This window comes from Branchiostoma floridae, chromosome 5, assembly GCF_000003815.2.
Source record: "Branchiostoma floridae strain S238N-H82 chromosome 5, Bfl_VNyyK, whole genome shotgun sequence".
Taxonomy (NCBI): Eukaryota; Metazoa; Chordata; class Leptocardii; order Amphioxiformes; family Branchiostomatidae; genus Branchiostoma; species Branchiostoma floridae.
In genome coordinates this window covers 1,938,144-1,958,916 of record NC_049983.1, presented here as the reverse complement: position 1 = coordinate 1,958,916, position 20,773 = coordinate 1,938,144, and the positions used below count along the sequence as shown (strand labels likewise).

Below are 20,773 nucleotides of genomic sequence, written 5' to 3'. Positions count from 1 at the left end.
AAATTAAAAAACATTATCTGTTCACGGATTCGATCCCAGAGCGTTGGTTTACCACGCGTGAATAATACCACCGAGCTAGTGCAACGACATGTTTCACGCGCATGTTTTAACAGGTATACAAATGTATTGCGTTGCTTGAACACGTCCGTTCACCGTTGAATTTGCAAGATTCCAAGGTCCAATTTTCTGAAGATAACGTTTTTGTGTGAAAATTTATCAATCTCGTTCATTCCATCGTCACCGAAACTCCGCGATTTTCCACACGGCGGGGGAGGCCGGACGGCCCCGGCCGCAAAACCCGCGAGCTTCCAGTGGCTATTTCTCGCTTATAATCGAAGGTATTTCACTAAAACTTGGACAGAATACTAGAATAATTTTTGGGGGGCATTTTTTTGTTGTTATTTAGCCGATTAGATGCTCTGAACTTGCTGCATTTTCAACGTTTTTCGGCCCCGTAACCGGTTCTACCCAACGTCCAATACCCCTACTTTTTGTGATACTGCGCTGCCGAGTGCCATTTTGTGACCTGTGCGTTGATAGGTTTACCCCAGGCGTATCCACCAGACAGTCAGAATGTTAGCCAATAAAAAAGCTGGAAACGTGGACTGCATGCTACAGGTTCCATTTTTTCTGAGTTTTGATTGGTCGGGTGGAATATCTGTAGAGAATACTAAATGTTTGGCTTCGCCCACATAAATATAACGTTATTGGAGAAGGTAACTATCACATCGCTACCGCACATGTTATACATCATTTAAGCTCAAACAATGCTTGTTTCACACATCGGTTTGGATTTTTGAGATATCAAGGGTGAAGAAGGCCACCAAACGTTCCAAACTCCTGGGTACAGACCACGAACTAACCCAGCATTTATTTATTTATCATTTATTTATCATTTATCTATCATTTATTTATTATTCATTTATTATTCATTTATTATTCATTTATTATTCATTTATTATTATTCATTATTTATTCATTATTTATTCATTATTTATTCATTATTTATTCATTATTTATTCATTTTTTTATGTATTAGTTATTTTTTATTTATTTATCATTTATTTATTATTTATTTATCTTATACAATTCTGGTACGTCTGAAGTCCTAGGCTTTTCTCAATTTTGCACGGCGATCAGTCAAAAATCGCCATGCGCGAATACGCAAAACACTGCTGTGCACACGTACAGGTCTATACCGGTAGGTGCCCTGCGACTGGAAAGCTTACCCGTGGAGGTAATGGTTCAGTCCGGCACGATGCAACTACGCACGCGCGGACTTTGGCATTCCTGACATTCCTGTGGACGTTTTGGAATTCTTTGCAAACGTTCGCTCACTATACTATTAGGCTCGCCCATCAGGCGTCGCCAAAAAAAATCTTACTTGGTGGAAAACGCGGACAGTTTGCGTTTAGTTTTGAGTACGGGTAAGTTTGACAGTGGCGAGAATGCATGTATTTTTTCCCGAGCAAATGTAGGTAGTTCCAGTGTTGTTGTTCTTTTTTGACGGAAACTTTGTACATTCAAATTGTAAGTAACTTTAAACTGCCAAAGTCTGAGACCAATAAAACACTCTCAGTACCAGAGTATCACCACTGACCTCCAAAAAGAAACCCTCGAACAAGGCAGAAACTCTTATCCTCCGGGTCTCGCACGCTACGAGCAAGAAATTATAACACTAAGACAAGATTACGTCCGATGGCTAATTGCATACAAAGCAAAACAATTAAACAGTGGTATATAGGAGCATATACTTAACAACGAAAGGAAAATGAAATACATATTAATTTAGATAAAGCCAAATAACGTTAACTTGTTGGTCCTGGGATTTTTCAGACAAGAAATGAAGCGACAGGGTGGTAAAATTCTTTTAAGAATTCGAGACGTCTCCGTTTATGTAATTGCTCCTACAAAACAAGAAGAAGATTTAAATTTTCAGCTTGAAAAAAACACACCTATTACACAGTACATGCACCTGCCCTACTTGAAGAAAAAAAAGGTCACCGCGATAATAAATGTACCCACATCACAAGCAAGGAGATTTTAACGGTACTTAGACCTAGTTATCGTAATGGAAATTGCTGAATGGATTCGTGTAATTTCATGATGAAAAACTTCTGAATATTTTTTTTTTTTTTTACTTTCGGAAAAATAGGAGCTGCCGCGATTCCTATAACCAATTAGTTATGCATAGAAGCTCCTGTGGAAGATTATATTCTTCCATATGGGCCCGGGGCATATTGGGCAAGCTCTGTTTTGACCTGGAATCAATTCACTTTGGGGATAACTTACAGTTAAAATGTTCAATTTTGCGCAGGGATGACTTGTAAAAGTCCAATGTTGCGTGGGAATGGGTAAGGTTGAAATAGGCTGCATTTGTAACAAAGCAAATGTCGGCCTTTCTAGTTATTGTTGATGATGTTATTATTTTTATCATTTCAATTGTACCCAGGTTTAAGAGCAATGCACATCCCAGGCCCGGAGTCAGTAGAGAACTTTGTCCAGCTCCATCCGGTGATGTTTTCCGGGATGACAGCATTCACCCTCTGCCTGCACATGCGCACTGACTGGGCGGTCAGCGGGACGTTGTTCAGTTACGCAACTGAGCAGTCCTGGTACGGGAACGACGTGGTGCTGTATGGTGCCAGCCACCAGAGGTTATTTATGGTAATAAGTTCACATTCACAGTACAAACATATAAAGCTAAGGGCACAACCCGCCGTACGTGCAAATACGTCCTGTCTGCGTGCCAAAACGTGGGCAATCTTTTGGAATCCGTAAGTGTTAGATACCGCCTCCGTACGAACTTGTAGGAAATATTGAAACACGCAGACACGCCGTAGAGCTTTACGTGTAGGCAAAACTATGTGTACCATCAGGCTTCGGATTCGCCGCAACCTACCTACCCCCGTGCGTGCCCTTACGGGCGACGCGCCTGCCTTCTACAGCTTGAACGTTTTCAGAAATACGTGGCGGACATGGTCTCACCCCCCATATAAAAACTACAGACACATTGCACGTACGGAGGGTTGTGCCTTTAGCTTTATAATACATGATGTTGAATATGCTGTATTAAGTTGGACTGTAATTATCAACAAAAAATATTGGGCTAACCCAAATTTTCTACTGATGGTCTTTGTCGACGGACAATTTACAGTGGACTATTCACTGTTGCCGAAAGTCTAAAGCGCCCTCGTCTCTGTTTAGAAATGTGTGCAAATATTTGGTGTAGATTTTTTCTATGATTCCTTATTTGTTAACAAAACACCTGGTTCCCTGTCCAGCATTCTATGCTTGTTTGATGAGACTGATTCTCCAGGTGGCTATATATGCATGGATTGAGAAACTTCTGAGGATGTTGAGCTTTGGCGGTTGGGTAAAATGATCTTTCTAAGTTGTCTCTCCAATACAGGTTTTCTTACGTGGATACCCCCCCCCCCCGGTCAGAATACAGTTTATGATTTGACCTTGGTACGGTCCATGTAACGCTAGTTCACCTTTTCCCGAGGGGTAACCTTTATCCGTTGTTTTTAAAAACAGGGTATTTGAGGGATGTCGACGGCTGGTGAAATATATTGACAATAGTTGCATTATTTTGAAAATACTGCAATTTGAACCTCCGTCCTTGGACGTAAAATTTCTAGTTTTTAATCAACAGAATATAGGTTAACCCACGGATAAATGTGAGCAAGCGTTATATGGTACACGACACCACGTTTACTCCACTTGCTAAGGTGACAATCAACGGCGCGGATTCGCCCTGGATCGACCTTCGAGTTCTCGACGCTGATTGGCACCACGTTTGCCTGACGTGGGAGAATAACGGACTGGTCCGGCTCTTCACTGACGGGCAGCGTATGACAGAACAGTACGGACTGGGAGTCGGCCACGTGGTCAACCCTGGAGGCGTGTTTATCCTGGGACAGGATCAGGACTGGGTCGGAGGAGGCTTTGATTTTGGAGAGGTGCTTAGGTTTTGAAGTCTCATAGATTTATCACATAGTAACATGAAAGTTTATATGTGTTGGTAGAATACATTATAGAAAAAAGCTAACACTTAACTTCCAACACTGGATTTTGATACTTATGGCCCCCTCCTGCAAATATGGTGTGTTCCTGACGTCACTGCTGGAGATAGAAGGGTCATTCTGAGAACAAAGTCGACGGAGATTAACCGAAATTTTAAAGGTGGAACTCCCTATAGTTTAATTCAGTGTTTGGAGTAAAGTGTTAGCATTTTTTTATTATTTCATAGTAAATGTATGGGCTTCTGGCTGTGGTAACTGTAAGGGTTTGGGCCCCTAATTCAGTGCTTCCTGATTTAAATCCCACTGTCATGCCACCAATATTTTGCCCTTGAGAAAGGCACTTGACACGACTTTCCTCATTTTATTCAGGTATGAATTATTATTCAACTTTTGTAAGGGACCTCCCTTAGATACTGTGGTAAATGGAAATCAGGTCTTTGAGGAGAATTATTATGTTACACGTGCAAAAAAGCCACATGTCGAAAAGTAAACTACAGGCTACAAACAGAATATTATTTAAAATTCCAATTTCCTTTGTACAGGTAAAAAAAGTCAATGACATTTAGAGTTTATATTATTTGTCTTACAGGGTTATCTGGGCCACATCTGCAATCTGAACATGTGGAACTGGGTCCTGAACCTAGATGAGATGGCAGAAGCGAACAACTGTCGTCTGTACGGTAACGTCATCGACTGGAGAGACGTGCAGGTGTCTTTATACGGAGCTGTGGAACAATACTACATGGAAGAATGTGGTTCGTATTTAACCTCTGTAACCGTATATCTTTCAGGCTAAGGGCACAACCCGCCGTACCTGTTTTATACCTGTTTAATGGGGAGACAACGTCCGCCACGTATTTCTAAAAAAAGTCCAGGCTGTACAAGGCAGGCGCGTCGCCCGTACTGCCACGTATGGGGTTCGAATTCTCAGCCCGATGGCACACAAAATTTTGCCTGCACGTAAAGTTCTACGGCATGTCTGCGAGCTCGAAAATCCGTCGGATTCCCTACGAGTTCGTACGGAGGCGGTACTTACCACTTACGGACCCAAAAAGATCGCCAAAGGTTTTGCACGTAGACAGCACGTATCTACACGTACGGCGGGTTGTGCCCTTATAAGTTGTAGACTTCCCGCATTCACAGACAAGCGGAAAGCCACTTTCTGCTCAAAGCCACAAAACACACAATCATATCAAAACGTAAATAAGGAAGGAGGGTGCTTTTCATCTTCCCCTGCTCCGGAAAAGTCACATGTTACCTATATATCTAGGCTTTTGATAAAGTCAACACCGGTATTTCTTATTAATTTCCACGAAAATGTCAGTTCATTGTAACCTTCGTCACATTTTCTCTCAAATGTTATATAGTCTATCCTGTACCTGCGATTGCGGTTTTAAGAAACATTTTTCTGTCCAATTTTGGCTTAGGTTCCAGGTCCTAAACAGGGCCCGGCCGGGATATTTGCGGAAACGAAAATTAAAAGTGTTCACCTAGGAATGTGCACAGATTATGCTCCTGGCTATTTTATTTTAATGTTCTGCGCGTTTTGTTGCCTCTCTTATATATTTTTTTGCTTTGGAAAGCAACCCTGCCGGGCCCAAAGTTGAGAATTGGTACCTAGGCCTTTGATGTACTTTATGTTCTCTATTTCACGGTAGTGGGTCATTAAACTCTACTAAAAGCGAGAGGTTTTCTATACGCCATGAGACTTATATCGTCTATATATACTTATATATTAATGTTGAAATATTCCAGCTGCCACCAACATAGTTGACGACGGCTGCCCAGTCGGCTACAGACTACTCCTCGACACCTGCGTCCGACTCTCTTCCGACGGAGTGTCCCATGATGTTGCTACCCAGGCTTGTTTATCGGAGAGTGCGACTCTTGCCATGCCCAAGACACGAGAATTTGACCTAGCCTTGAGAGAGCTGGTGATGACCGAAGGAGGAAACGGACAGTACTGGATCGGTTTGTGGGAAGGTACAACCTACACAGACTGGCAATGGATTGACGGGACTGCCTTGCACACTTATGACTACCAGGTCAGTATAAATACAAAATATTTACTTTTTTCGGATTCTCCTGTCGATTTCGACAGATGGGCAGCCAAACAGGCACTTGCAAGTGGGTTCGGTAACCTGTTTGCCTGACCTGCACATGGCTTTTTATGGTGAAGGAGGGGCGTGCACGTTCTTCTCCATCCTCTCGTCTACTGGCGCACTAAGTCTCATAGGGACAAGAACTGCATGCCACGTGTAAGACGGCCCCAGCAGATGCAGGTAACTTGTTATTTGGAGTTTCCGTCTCCTATGAGGACTTCCGACCAAGGGTGTAAAGGGGTTCCTCCTACCCCTGACTTGTGTTACTGACGTTACCATCGTTCAATGATTTCGAAGCTTTCTATCAGACCTGGTGTAAATGCTGCCGACTTATAAATGTCCCCCGGGATGTTTACTTATATCTAATTGATGTAGCCAATAATGTTAATTATTTGGAAGAAAAAGGGTAAAGTTTACTGTTGTAACAAACGTTACCAATAACGTTTGTTACCTGTCGTGTAACACATAACCAATGGGTAAGAAAATAATAAGTTTCCATTTTTGGCTATGGTTAAAAGACGAATTTTCCTAAACAAACAGGTAGGTTTCACTGAAAAATAAGCCGATTTATTTAAAAAAAAGTGCCCGCCATTTTTTTACATTACATTACATTTCAATGGAAAAGAGTGTAGAAGAAATATAAAGATTATAAAAAATGACGACATTATGGCGTGATATAACGTCATCTACTTTATCATATTGACTGTGACCCTGACATTTGCCACCTGACGATGATCGTTAGACGATCTAAAACCAATCTGATTTGATGTAACTTGACATTGACCAATATTTCCTTTCCCATCAGGGCTGGAACCCAGGAGAGCCCAGTAACACTAGATTTTTTTGGAATATTTGCGTCTCGTACTGGTCAGGACCCACGGGTTACCCCATGTGGGATGACGCTGACTGCTTCTACGCCCACCCTTTCATCTGTCAAACGTCTCCACTGTGAAACATAACATCAGACAGAACATCATATTCATATAGTAAGCTTCTTTAGGCACAACCAAGGAGTACTTATTTCCAACGTTTCCATGTCTATCCCCACTCGTCTCTGTTCATGACTGGAGCTGATTTTCTAGCTGATGCAATAGACTGGGATGGGGCTAGAGTCATAGACAGTGAGGAAAACAGAAGAACACACTGGATTAAGGAGGCAGTTTGGATCAGAAAATCAGCCTAAGTCATGAACAGAGACGGGGCGTGGGGGGGGGGGGGGTTCGGATACAAGCAGAACCACGTTTGGGACGGCATTCTTGCAGCTGCAGCGCCACCTACATCGGCTATAAGTAGCATCAACAAGTAGTTTCCAGTTATTCTACCCTGGTAATGGTGTCTGATAGACATCGAAAGGTTGGAAGTAAGTACTCCTTAGTTGTGCATGAATAACCTTACTATATGAATATTTGCCATCCTGATGAAGTTATTTACGGATGATAGAGAACATCATATTGTATATGTAAACATTAAACGATTGGGACTGCACCTGCAAGCAGCGACACCTTTACTGCAATATACTTGAACCAGTCAGAAATAACACGTTAAGGTGACAGTTAATCACTTAAACGTCGGTTGAAAAAAACAGTTGTGTACAAAGAATTTTGGAATTCAGTCATTGTCTAGGACTATTGAACAGAAACAAAGTGGACAACATGTTTTGAAAACGTAACATGTAATATTAGAATTGTTGTGTAAATCCATATTCTTCTATTTTGTGTGAGCTTTTTTTTGCGTTAGTTGAATCACAATTAAATATCGCCTGTGATGTGATATACGATGCAAAAACATTCATATCAGTACCTTATATTCAGAGCACACATGTACTTATTAAACATATATCTTCGCATATAAGTATTATGTTTTAAAAAACTGAAGCAACCGAAATATTCTGTGACTTCATGAACACATTTTGACAAAAATGTGTCAGTGAAAAAGCATCATTATGACAACGATTTTACGGTTTCTATGTACTAATGTACGTTTGTTGGTGGTGTTGTGTTTTAGTATACGTGTTTTTATTTTGCCTGACTGTATCAATGAAGGTTGCTCTACGCAATGAATATTTGTAGAGCAGTGCTGTTGATAAAAACAAGATCGCTTGATCGAGTGACGTATTGTGTATCTCATTGATTGTGCAAATATTGATCTAATTTGCATAGGATACATCAGTTATGTAACATATCTACCTAGATGCTTAAAGTATGAAAGTAGTAGCAAAGAAGGGTATTGTAGCATTTCCTCATTGGCTATGTAAATAGGACCCTAATTTACATTATCTATGTCTGATGATATTGAACTTAGCGTAGCTGCCAAATGTCCCGAGAGTGACTTTACCATCATTTCCAATATGATACTGTAACATTTTGTAAATTAGGTAACCATTTGTATATTGATTTAATCATTAATTTATATTAAGGTACAGATGTTTTAGTGTCCTAAATGTATTATACAAATTCGCCCCTGATTAGTACAATTAGTGTTCAATTTTGTAAAGTATATCCAAGGCTATCTTGTCAAAGATCATCCTTTATAATCCGTTCTCGAATTGAATCGTACAACTACGCACGCGCGGAAGAATTCTTAAATTTTCGACCATACAGAAAATTCTGCAAACCAGCTGTAAAATGAGCACATATATGCCGTAGATTGAAAGAAACTATCAAAAAAACAAATAAATAATGCCATAGAATGCCAAATTAAATTCAAAATCAAAGAATGAGGTCAGAGGTCAGGATTCAAGATGGACGCCTCCTTGTCCACTGGCGAGTAAGGCCCCCAAATTTTTCTTGTTTCTTAACGTTAGAGCGTACAACTCAGCTTGAGTTGACTGCATACTGATTATAGACGCTACCCAATTACTGGGAGTTCACAAAATTGTAAATTGTTTGGCTATTACCTTACCAAATTGTGCCCGTCCGTGCGCACTGGGGAGGGCAGCATAGAACAAGGGGCATCACCGGTGGCAAAACGTACAGAGCCGTACAGGAAGAGCTCACTTGGAGGTTCCAACACTGTGTTCCAATGCTTGTATTATTGTATGATTGTACTTAGTGCACATTGTCTGTGCACCAATCTGTATATTTAGGCACATTATCATTACTGTACTCTGATGACACGTAACTGATTGTGCAACGTCACGCATCCATCATTAGATAGTACTAGTTTCTGTAAACACGTTAAAAGGTACTATCAACCCCTGTGATCATTTTCTAACCTTGAAATAAAGATTTTAGCACTAATCTTGATTGTTATAGATTAGGTAGCCTGGAGTCCATAGAAACCATGTCTATGTTAAGTGCATTGCCTCGCCTCGTGTTGCTTGGAGCCACTATTACTTCAGCCCTACTCCCAAACGTCAGCCGAGTGCTACCACCTCAGTTTCCTGTGGATCCACTGACATCATGGCAGATTGCACCTGATCGTCCCGTGTGTCTGGGTATGGGTGGATCTCTCGCAGTCAGCAGCATCCAACTGGTGACGCAGTCAAGAAAACACAGTACTGGAGGTACCTCAGACCCGAGTCTACTGTTAGCCGTACTTACCCTGTTAATGTCAGGCGACATACAGACCAATCCAGGTCCTAATGTCACCTTACCGTGTAAAGGGCTACATGTGGGACACGTGAATATAAACAGTCTGCGTAATAAAACACAGGAGATATCTCAGTTACTACATGATAACAATTTCCATGTCTTGGCAATATCAGAAACTCATCTCGACGATAGTGTGCTTGATGGAGCCCTACATGTAGGTGATTACACGGTATTAAGGAAAGACCGTAACAACAGAGGGGGTGGAGTGGCATTATTTATCAATTCAAACATCCCGCATAAAAGACGAGCAGACCTTGAGATCAATGGCATTGAATTATTATGGACAGAAATTCATCTCCCCTATGTACAACCTATACTTATTGGTTGCCTTTACAGGCCTCCCAGTGCTAAGGCAGAATACCTTAACACTATTGTGCAATCATTAGAAACAGTATCTAACGGGGACAAGGAAGTCATGATTTTAGGGGACTTTAATATCGATTGGTCAAGTGATACATGTACAATGAAACAAAGACTTAACTTAGAACTGTCTTCACTCAACTTAACACAAATGGTGAAAGATCCAACTAGAATTTGCACAAACGTTAATGGCACTGAAACATCATCTTGTATAGATCTGCTTTTCACAAACAGACCAGACTTATTCACATGTGCTAAATCTAGTCCATTAGGGTGCACTGATCACAACCTGGTGTATATAACTAGGAAGACAAAACCTCCTAAAGGACAGCCGACCATCACTCACAAGCGATCATACAAAAAGTTCAATCAACTAAAATTCCTACAAGACATTTCAGAAGTCCCATGGCACCTTGTAAGTAATGAGCAGGATGTAAACGATGCACTACATTGCTTCATGACTTTGTTCACACAAGTTGTGGATGAGCACGCCCCTGTTCGGAAGTCCACCGTGAGGTCATCACCAGCCCAGTGGGTCGACGGTGACCTCCGAGAACTGATGACACTAAGGGATGATGCAAAAAAGGAAGCACAGGCATCAGGTCTTTCATCCGATTACATGGTGTACAAGAGACTGAGAAATGTTGTTGTGAGGGAAAACAGAAAGAAAAAGAAAGCACATTACAGAGAATTACTTGACACACACAGTTGTAATGGTGACACCAAGAAACTATGGAGGGTGATAAATGGAATACTAGGCAGAAACACATGTGATACACCTAAATTTATTGAGACAAATGGTAAAATTTTGACTAAGCCTAAGGACATCGCCGATCACTTTAATGAGTATTTTGTAAACAAAGTGTTGCGGCTTACTCAGGGAGATGAGCCAGATATTACAAGAGTAACTGCACCAATTGACAAGTACATTATGAAGTCCAACGAATGCTCCTTCTCTTTTCAAAGAGTAACTGTGCACTATGTCCATGAGCTTTTAACATATCTTCCCCAGTGTTATTCAACAGGTTTTGACAATATCGATAATACATTACTACGCATATCTGCCGACCACATAGCTACCCCTTTGTGCCACATATTCAACAGTTCTATTGAACAGGAGATTTTCCCCAAACAGTGGAAAAGTGCAAAGGTACTTCCGCTAATAAAAAACAAAGCCCTTCCCTTAAATGGTCCAAATAGCCGTCCCATCAGTCTCCTACCAGCAATAAGTAAATTAATGGAGAAAATATGTAAAGATCAAATCCAGTCATACTTAGTCTCTAATAACATTCTGTCCGATCGCCAGCATGCATACAAAATGCATCACTCCACTGCTAGTGCTCTTGTGCAAATGACAGACAGATGGCGAGAGGAAGTAGACAAAGGCAATCTTGTAGGTGCAGTGCTCTTGGATTTCAGCGCCGCCTTTGACGTGGTAAACCACAAGGTGTTGTTAGCCAAACTAAAGAGCTACGGGTTTGTCCAGTCGGCCGTCAATTGGGTCAACAGCTATCTGACAGATAGAACACAGGCTGTCAGTGTTAACGGTGGAGTCTCATCACACAGGAAATGCTTAAGTGGTGTTCCACAGGGGAGTTGCTTGGGGCCATTACTTTTTTTGTATATATACCAATGATTTACCCACTGCTATAACTCACTGTAACATAGAATTGTATGCCGATGACTCCACTCCTTCCGCTTCTGGCTCAAATGTCTCCATGATACAAAACACACTTCAGGCCGAACTTAACCATATATGGGACTGGGTACAAGCAAACAAATTAGTATTAAATGTGGAGAAAACAAAATCGATTTTGATGGGAAGTCGCCACAGATTAAGGAGCAACCCAGAGTTACAGCTTTCTTTGAATGGCAAAAGGATTGAACAAGTATTTCAAGCAAAACTACTTGGTTTCATTATAGATCAGTACTTAACATGGACACAGCAAGCAGACAAAGTCCTGAATAGGATGACTGGTTCACTAGCAATGCTTAAGAGATCTAGACACCTGATTGTGGATGGACCGCTAAAGATGGTGACGCAGGCACTAGTGTTATCCCATCTGGATTATTGTGCTTGCTTATTATCTGCCTGCCCTCAGACCTCCTTGAACAAGCTACAGATTCTGCAAAATAGGGCAGCTAGACTAATTCTTAATGCGCGCTATAATGAGAACATTGATTATATGCATAGTAAACTACAATGGCCAACAGTTAAAGAAAGATTGTACACAGGCACTCTTTCTATGTTCAACAAGCTATTAGTATCTAAGGAACCTAGAGCTATGTATAGCAGATTAGAAAACATTAGTAGCAGACATGAGCACAGCACTCGTCTTGCGACAAGTGGTGGTTTTAGATTACCTAAGCCAAGAACTGCGGCCTTGACAAGGACCTTCTTGTATAGATGCACCAAGTCATATAACACTTTCCCACCACAAATGAAAGCAACCTCACCTTCCATTTTCAAAACACACATTGTGAATTGGATCCGGACAAAAATCAACACAAACAAACCCTTGCAGGATTGGTGGTAGACGAATTTGTATGTAGATATGATGTAGATAATTGACTTGTGTTGTGGATATTTTCTTTGTTAATTACACCCATTTGGTTATTTTATTTATGGTTTCAACGATTGATGTTTTGTTACTTATGTTATAGCCTTTGACCTCTGACCCCTCCTCATTACTTCTGTTTACTGAGTTTATGTTACATTTTTGTAATCAGTTCACTTCAGTTTTTCTTATGTCATACAGTATACATGTACTTTGTTGACTTTATGTTATTTGATGGTTTTAATTTGTAATGTTGATGGACGACTCCAGGAAGAATAGAGTTATGATAATAATTGTAACTCTAATTGGAGATCGAAATAAACAAACAAACAAACAAAGAATAAGATGTGACCCTTTGAATACAAATCAACTAAAACAACACTCCTTATTGGATTCCTCTCATTTGATTTGACAACTACTTGATATCTTTTTATCGTCAGAACATGTACTATAGCCACATGGACAAACACGGAAGAACAATATGACCAGCGTTGTTTTTTTTGGTCAGACCAAGGAGCTTTTAAGATTTTCATCAGCTCCTTGGTCAGACGGGACTTACGAGCTGTTCCATTTACCTTTTTTGTCTATCAGCAGAAAATTACAATTTTTGCAAGGAATGCTGAGGAAATCATTTTGCATGGTCATCAAAACTGTCATCAAAAATCAAAATCATTTCTTTCCAGATCTATCATCAAAATTATTTATTCAACCATTCATATATCTTTAAACATTGACATGCCAAACATTTTCAAAGAAAATGCTGCGCTGACAGTCTTGTAACCTGAAGTATAATTAAGAGATAAAAAAGCTAAAGGACATTTTATTATGGCTAGTAAACTTTCACAAACATTTCAACTAGCAGAGTAATAAAACAAAACATAAACATAAACATCTGTAAATTGCAAAAGAGTTTCTAACACGGATCCATTGCTTACATTTTTGCAGACATGACACACATAACGATAGCACACCAATATTGCTATTAAAAGTCCTGTTTACGTTGCTAGGCACCCATGACGTCAACAGACTAATGTGACCAATTACAGCCTTCCCTTTACATAAGCTTTATTGACCAAATCAAAAATGCATCAACGGCCAGCAATAACATGTAGATACAAAAATTTAAAATAATACTTACTAAAAAGTAAAGGCAGAATATGAGTAAATTTGTAATTTCTTCTCAATGGGGCTAGTCGTGGGTTTCAGTATTTTTCTTGATAATAAAGAAAATTTTTGTTGTATTCACCTATTTTTCCCTTGTCAAATCGTATTCAAGATAGATTCAAATTAACTTAATACATGTTTTCTTTTGAAATTTTTGGTATTGTGGCAAAGATACGTAAAGAACTTATTACTACATTTTATTCTTTGTGTCACTCTTGCATTCACTGATCTAGGCACAGGCAAGTGACTTCGGAACTGAGCATATTAAACAGTATTTATTTTATTTTGAGTAATCATCAACCTCCAGCATCCACATCCGCTGTGCGGGCAAAACAAGACGAGTCCTCATCCAGCGAACACGCAAAACTCCCCTAAACCAAATCCGAGGTACCTTCATAATCCCTCGACCCGTGCACAATGAACGAGCAGACTGCCACTGACACAAATACGCTGTACGCAGTTCACAATCCAAACACCCTACATCATAATTCTACATACCTGCAAAGTACTGGAAATTCTCCTTCGACTGATGCACTAAATGACGACGTCAGAAAAAATCCGATGTACCTGCAAAACGCGGTTAACACACCAAATGCCCTTAATCATAATCCTACATACCTGCAGAGTACTGTAAATCATTCTTCGACTGACGCACTAAATGGCGACGTCAGCACAAATCCGATGTACCTCCAAAACCCACCAAACGCCCTTAATCACAATTCTACATACCTGTAGAGTACTGTAAATCATTCTTCGACTGACGCACTAGACGTCAGCACAAATCCAATGTACCTGCAAAACAGTAACACAACTCTACACAAGCCAAACCTTCCGCACCCGGATAAATAACATTGAAGAAATCCAGTCATTTGCACCAATCCATCGGGAAGACGGTAGATACAGACACCTTCACGCTAACGCCACAGTTCACTCCGACAACGTCATTTGTACCTATCCATCGGGAAGACGATGGAAACAACGTCTCTCCAGCAAATGCCGGCGACGCACAAGAAGAAGATGGAACCGCTGACAGAGCTGCAACACGTGGCGATCATCATTCCATCCAGCCGTATGATGTTAGATTCCAGGTCAATAACGAAGACGGAAATACTCTTCTCACAGCTACCGATATAGCTGCTGATTCTCAAGCGAACGAATCATACGCTGTTGCGTACATTTGTCAGGAGGACCTGGGGGAAGAGACAAACTCCCAGGGAAGGGAAGCAGCAGCTTCGGACAGCAACAATGGCGTCCTGACCACCTCAGGTCTGATGTTAATCCGCCAGAGACTGATGCTAATCCGCCAGGGGGCGCGCTTCCCACAGACCCTACACGCGCACAAAACGCCCTGATCCCGAATCCGATGTATGTGGCAAACGTTCGCCATTGGCAAGCTTTCGGTAAGACTTATCTTTTTTTTTTTACCTCAATAAAAAATGGAAGTATAGTTTGTTGTGATGTGGTTCACGGATATTTATAGTATGCATAACTTAAAGGGCTTATTTACGTTATCAAGTGAGGCATACAAGGAGTTCTAACTATTTCGCGACGGTGCGAGAACTTTTTTGTTTCCATAGCCCGGTCGCGTAGAGAATATGCCTTACACGATGTCCATTCTCGTCATTCTATCTTCACTACTTGAGGTCCTGTAGTCAAGTGATTTTTCGTTTAATTTGACGTTTTTCCAGGATGTACAAATCGCTGGGTGTGCGTCGCTGGACTGACAGCTGCCGTCTTGCTGATCTCCCTGGCGATCGGTGTCGGCTTCTCTCTCCGTTCGATTATCAGCGTAAAAAAAGTATCTTTTACTGATTAGACGAAAAACGTGTTACTTTGTGATTTCTGTGGTATGTTTCACCTATGAACAGTCGCAATCAGGCTGTTGAGTTATTTTTGGTATACATTTTGTTCTCTTCTTGTCTTTCTCATCGTACTTTTATCGATTATATTTATTATATTTCAGCCATACATAGTATGGTGAAATATATTGTATTCGTCATGTTTCTTCTTCTTTCTTTCTTTCTCCTGTCAAATCTTCAAAGTGATTCATCTCCGCCGTTCCTGGACCGAATGACCTGAAATTTGGCACAGGGGTAGAATGGGCCAATACCTTGATGCGTTTTTCTCAGTTTTTTTCATATCTGCCTCTAAAATGATTTTATTGAGATTTTTTGGTCAATTTTAGACCAAAACTGTATATTTTGGCCCCTGTACCCTGGTATTACAACCAAATGAGCTGAAATTTGACAGAGATGTGCCTTGATAATGCCCCCATATAAATTCGATAACACTTTTGGTGTACAGTGCTTATTTTTGCGATTTTTGGCCAATTTTTGACCAAAAAAAGACACTTTTGGCTCCTGTACCCTGGTATTACAATTAAATGACCTGAAATTTGGTATAGATAGGCATTAGATACTTGGTAACAAGATTCAAGTAAAATTTTTGACATAAACAACTTTAAAATGATTAATTTTGGCACTTTTCTGAGGGGAAATTTGTTTTCTTTTGGCCTCCTGACGTGACCTTCCGTGACCCCGCACAGAGCCACACCTGTGCGCGTCAGCCGGAGAGTTAATTGAATCAAAGACCTAGCCAATCAGCGAAGAGGAGGCCAAAGGCTAATTAATATTCATAAGCGGGGCCTCATGATCCCGTATATAGCAGTGTTCCCGCCAGGGGGAGCGAAGCCCGCCTAAGGCTCTCGCATTTTAGACTATTCAGAAGGCTTTATATTGTATCAGTTCTTAGGGGCATATCTATGATAATCGCAGCAGTCACTTAACTTCTCTTCAGGAGTTTAGCGTAACACTATTTCAGGTCAAACCGTCAAAGGCAACTAAAAACAAACTTTAACGTTACTGAGTTCAACAGTACTTATAACTTGTTATCCGAAGTTGAAACGCTAGCGATGGTATTTTTGCTGCGCTGTTAGCTCCGTGCGACTGTTGTTGACGGTCTTATAACGGTATATTTTGCACCCTCGTACCCTGGAATGAGTAACATTTGGTATAGATAGGCATAAGATAGTTGGTAAAATGATCCAAGTAAAATTTTTGACATAAAGTACTGTAAAAGGCTTAATTACAGCACTTTTTTTAGGGGAAATTGGTTTTCTTTCGTTCTCCATGCCATGACCTTTCGGACGTTCACCCCACAGAGCCGACATCTGCACCTGCGTCTAGCCGGCAGGAAGAGGTAATTCAATTAATGGTTCAGCCAATCAGCGAAGAGGAAAGCGAAGGCTAATTAATATTCATAAGCGGGACCACACAATACGTTAACTTGAAGACTCAGGCCGTACAGACTTCTCGTCAGGATTTTTTCAAAGCGTCGGACAGGGGTCCGGGGGCCAGCGAATGTCCCTGGCGGGGTCCAGGGGCAGGGCCACTGTGGGGGGGGGGACCCAGGTGGGCGAAGCCCCCCCGGAAGCTCTTGCATTTTAGACTATTGAGAAGGCTTCTTTTATCAGTTTTTTTAGGGCCATATCTACGATAATCGTAGCAGTCACTTACTTCTCTTCAGCAGTTTGACTTTAAAATATTTCGGGTCAAAGCTTCAAAGACAACTAAAACCTCATAAACAACAAACTTTACTTAGCTCAACAGTATACAAAAATATTGTACGGGTTGCCATCCTTAGTTGAAGCGCTTATTTATAGCGCTAGTATCTTCGCTGCGCCGTTAGCCGCCGTGCGACTTTTGTTGACGGTCTGATATCCCTACGTCGCCGCCTCGCTGATATTCCCACGGACATGTTTCAAGAAAAATACCCAGCAAAAAACGCTGTTCTGCGTCAAATTCTATTCTATAAAACATGTAGGACTCAGTGTTACAGTCTAAATATTTTGTAGAAGCACCGCTGTAGGAAAGAAGGTCCAAGCAATGTAAAACATCACGTAGCATGAAGTTCGCTGTCAACTGGCACACAGCACATGACTGTTTGAAACTCTAAGTCTAATCAACAGCCGTGTTTGATTGATAGCCGGCGGTCCTTTGATGAAGTCGGCGAAAGGTGCGTTAGTTAGAAAATCTGCGTTTAGTTTTGATACGTAATTATAAGTTAGACAGTGGCGAGAATGATTATTTTCTCATCAATATTTCTCTTCAGAATTATTTGAACTTAATTGTACATCTAAACAATTGGCTTACCTGTGCAATGTTTATATGAGTAATGATCAGTGTACTGAAATCATGTGTAACGTATGGCTCCTAGTCAATAGATCAGCATTTTCTCTATAGTGACCACCTGTCTATAGTGGCCACATTTCCTAGTGCTGTTGTTGTTTGACATAAACTTTGAACATTTAAATTGTAAGTAACTTTAAACTGCCAGAGTTTCAGCCCAATAAAACACTCTCAGCGCCAGGGTATGAACAGACTGACCAGACAGACGAAAATAAATCCTCGAACAAGTTCAATCGTATCTTCCGGGTCTGGCAGGAAGTTGTTAAACTAAAATAAGAATAGGCTCGATGGCTGATTGCATACAAAGTAAAACAGTTTAACAGTTTTACAGCTTGAAGAAAACAAACGCTCCTACAGTACCTGCACCTTCTTGATAATTATTAAATCGTATGCCCTACTTGAATAAAAAAAGTTCACTGCAATAATAAATGTACCCACATGACAAGGAGCTTATACTTTTTAAAACTTACACCTAGTTATCGTACTGAAAATTGTTAATGACATTACATGAAGTCATTCAACAATTTTCAGTCATAATGAAAATTTTCTGAATGGAAGGTGTGATTATTGTCATTTTCTGAAAAATAGAAGCAAGCTCTGTTTTTACCTGGAATCAATTCACAATACCAGTCCACTTTGGGGGATAATGTACTGTTAAGAGGATGTTCCATTTTTGCGCAGGGGTGATTTGGAACAGTCCAATGTTGCGTGGGAAGGGGTATGGCTGACACTACACGAAAACTTGAATATCCGGTCGTTTTTGGGGTTGCATATGTCCCGTGAAACCTGGTGTGTCCGGGGCATGTGCAGTCATATCCTGTTATGACAAGCGCGGGTCCTGCATATTACCGCTTATGCCTGCACATCCGGTAATTAGACATGTATGGGGATATGCGGCCCTTGCTCACGTCTCGTGTCTTGAGTAATGCCAAACAAGAGACCATCTTGTGTGTGAATTGATAGACGTAATGATGCTTTGTCATAAGAATACTAGTAGGTTTGAGTAAGATTGGTAAAGGACATCCGCTTTACATAAAAGTACTCTCCAAGCGGATGTGTATTGACTTGTCTGGCATTTTCAGTCTACAAAACTCACAAACGCCAGGCATATATAAACGAATGCATTGTTTTACAAGAACAAAGAAAGGCCTACGCACGAATGGCGCGTATCATCGTTTTCCAATGAATTGTTATCTAGAACGAACACTAAAAATAACTTTGAGCGCGTCGTATACCAGCGTTTGGTATTATTATATTCTTAAGCTTCGGTTTTACGTTTTTAGCTAATCAACTAATTTTACTTTATTTAAACTTTTGACACAAAAGAAAACATGGCTTACCCACGCTCAATTTTAATATTCGTTTTTTTTTTTTTTTTTGCTGCGGCAGTTTGTTGCCTAGATTGAACTACACGAAATGGACATTCTAAGTAAAATCTAACACGTTTGATGATAACATTCTCCACCATTCTATGGTGGGGTAGTCATTTTACGCCCTAAGCTTATCAATTAAACGGCCGCTTCAGTCTAAAGACCAATGTTGTGTTTTTGAAACAAAAGAAAACACGGCGTACATGATATACCCACGCTCGCATTGGAAGCCTTCATTCGTTTTTATCCTTGTGGATAATGCTTGTTGCAAAAACAATATGTTTGTTACCAGACTGATGTATGAAATCATTAACAATTACAGTAACACATTTTCACCTAGTTCCTTGTGGGTATTGTTTGACTGTGAACTGGCCAGGTGACAAAAGCTGAATTTAGCTACAGTAGACCTCCCAACCTATTGTGTCTGTCTGTATGCAAATACTCATCAGAACTAGCCAATTGTATTTCACACAGCATGTAGGTGTTTGAAAATAAGGACCAATCAACACACATGTCAACATTTTCAAATTTTACAGTTGGCATTTCAGAGCTAGACTTCTTTCTGTGAGGTTGCGCAACGGATTCCGATAGCTGGATATCTGCATGAACGGCAGACAACGTCAGTGAACACTGGGGGATTTAGAATGATACGACCTCGAGACTAAACAACATCTTGCCGCGTGGAATTTGAACTGCCTACGCTGATGAAGGATTGGATTCTGCTTGGAGTGTTTAACAACTGTAATTTTATAGCTAGTATCCAGCCTCGCGCGCGGGCAGGCTCTGTAGAGTACGGTGGGGTACGACTGACATGCCCAGTTGTGATTTTGCGGACGGTTTGAGACTACGTCACACGTCCCCATGTGGGGCTGGCTTAAAAGTTGCTGCCGGAGGCGGTGGTTGGCTCGGGTGATGTCTGCTTCGGCCCCGTGGACAGTGGAGGCTGCCCACCCGTGTCGCGATGGATCAAGGAGCTTTTATAAAAAAAAGCTCCTTGGATGGATCAATGGTTACCACAAATCTTCACGTCCACGTTTAGAAATTTTGCCGCAGCTGTGCTCCTGACTAACAAAAGTCTGTGCAGAAGACGGGTGGACAACAGAATGTATGATAGCGGGAATGAAGAACTTCACAAGACGTAAAAGGAGCATCATTCCTAGCACATATGGAGGAAATTGTCAGGACAGTCTACTGTCCAGAAATACTTTGAAAAATAAAGAAAATTCATTCACCATTCAGAAAGAATAAAAGCAAAATAAACACACTACAGGGAGGGGGGATCCTGGGTAGGGCAGGGTAGTAAAACATAGCTGCTTTCAATAACAAAGGGTATAATGAAGCCGCTCAAGCCGAGGCCTGGGTGAGATAATTAGGTGATAATTAGGTGCTAACAAGGGTGCATGTCCCGAAT

At 40.9% G+C, this 20,773-nt stretch overlaps 1 protein-coding gene across 1 annotated transcript; it reads left to right on the top strand.

Moving 5' to 3' along the window:
- The first annotated feature begins 3,698 nt into the window (after positions 1–3,698).
- Positions 3,699–7,302, top strand: LOC118415497 (C-type lectin domain family 4 member E-like). The gene is made up of 4 exons (XM_035820157.1): positions 3,699–3,965; positions 4,618–4,783; positions 5,784–6,073; positions 6,936–7,302. Exons 1-4 carry the CDS (start codon positions 3,699–3,701, stop codon positions 7,080–7,082), a joined length of 870 nt encoding a protein of 289 aa, XP_035676050.1. The 3' UTR covers positions 7,083–7,302.
- Positions 7,303–20,773: the final 13,471 nt, after the last annotated feature.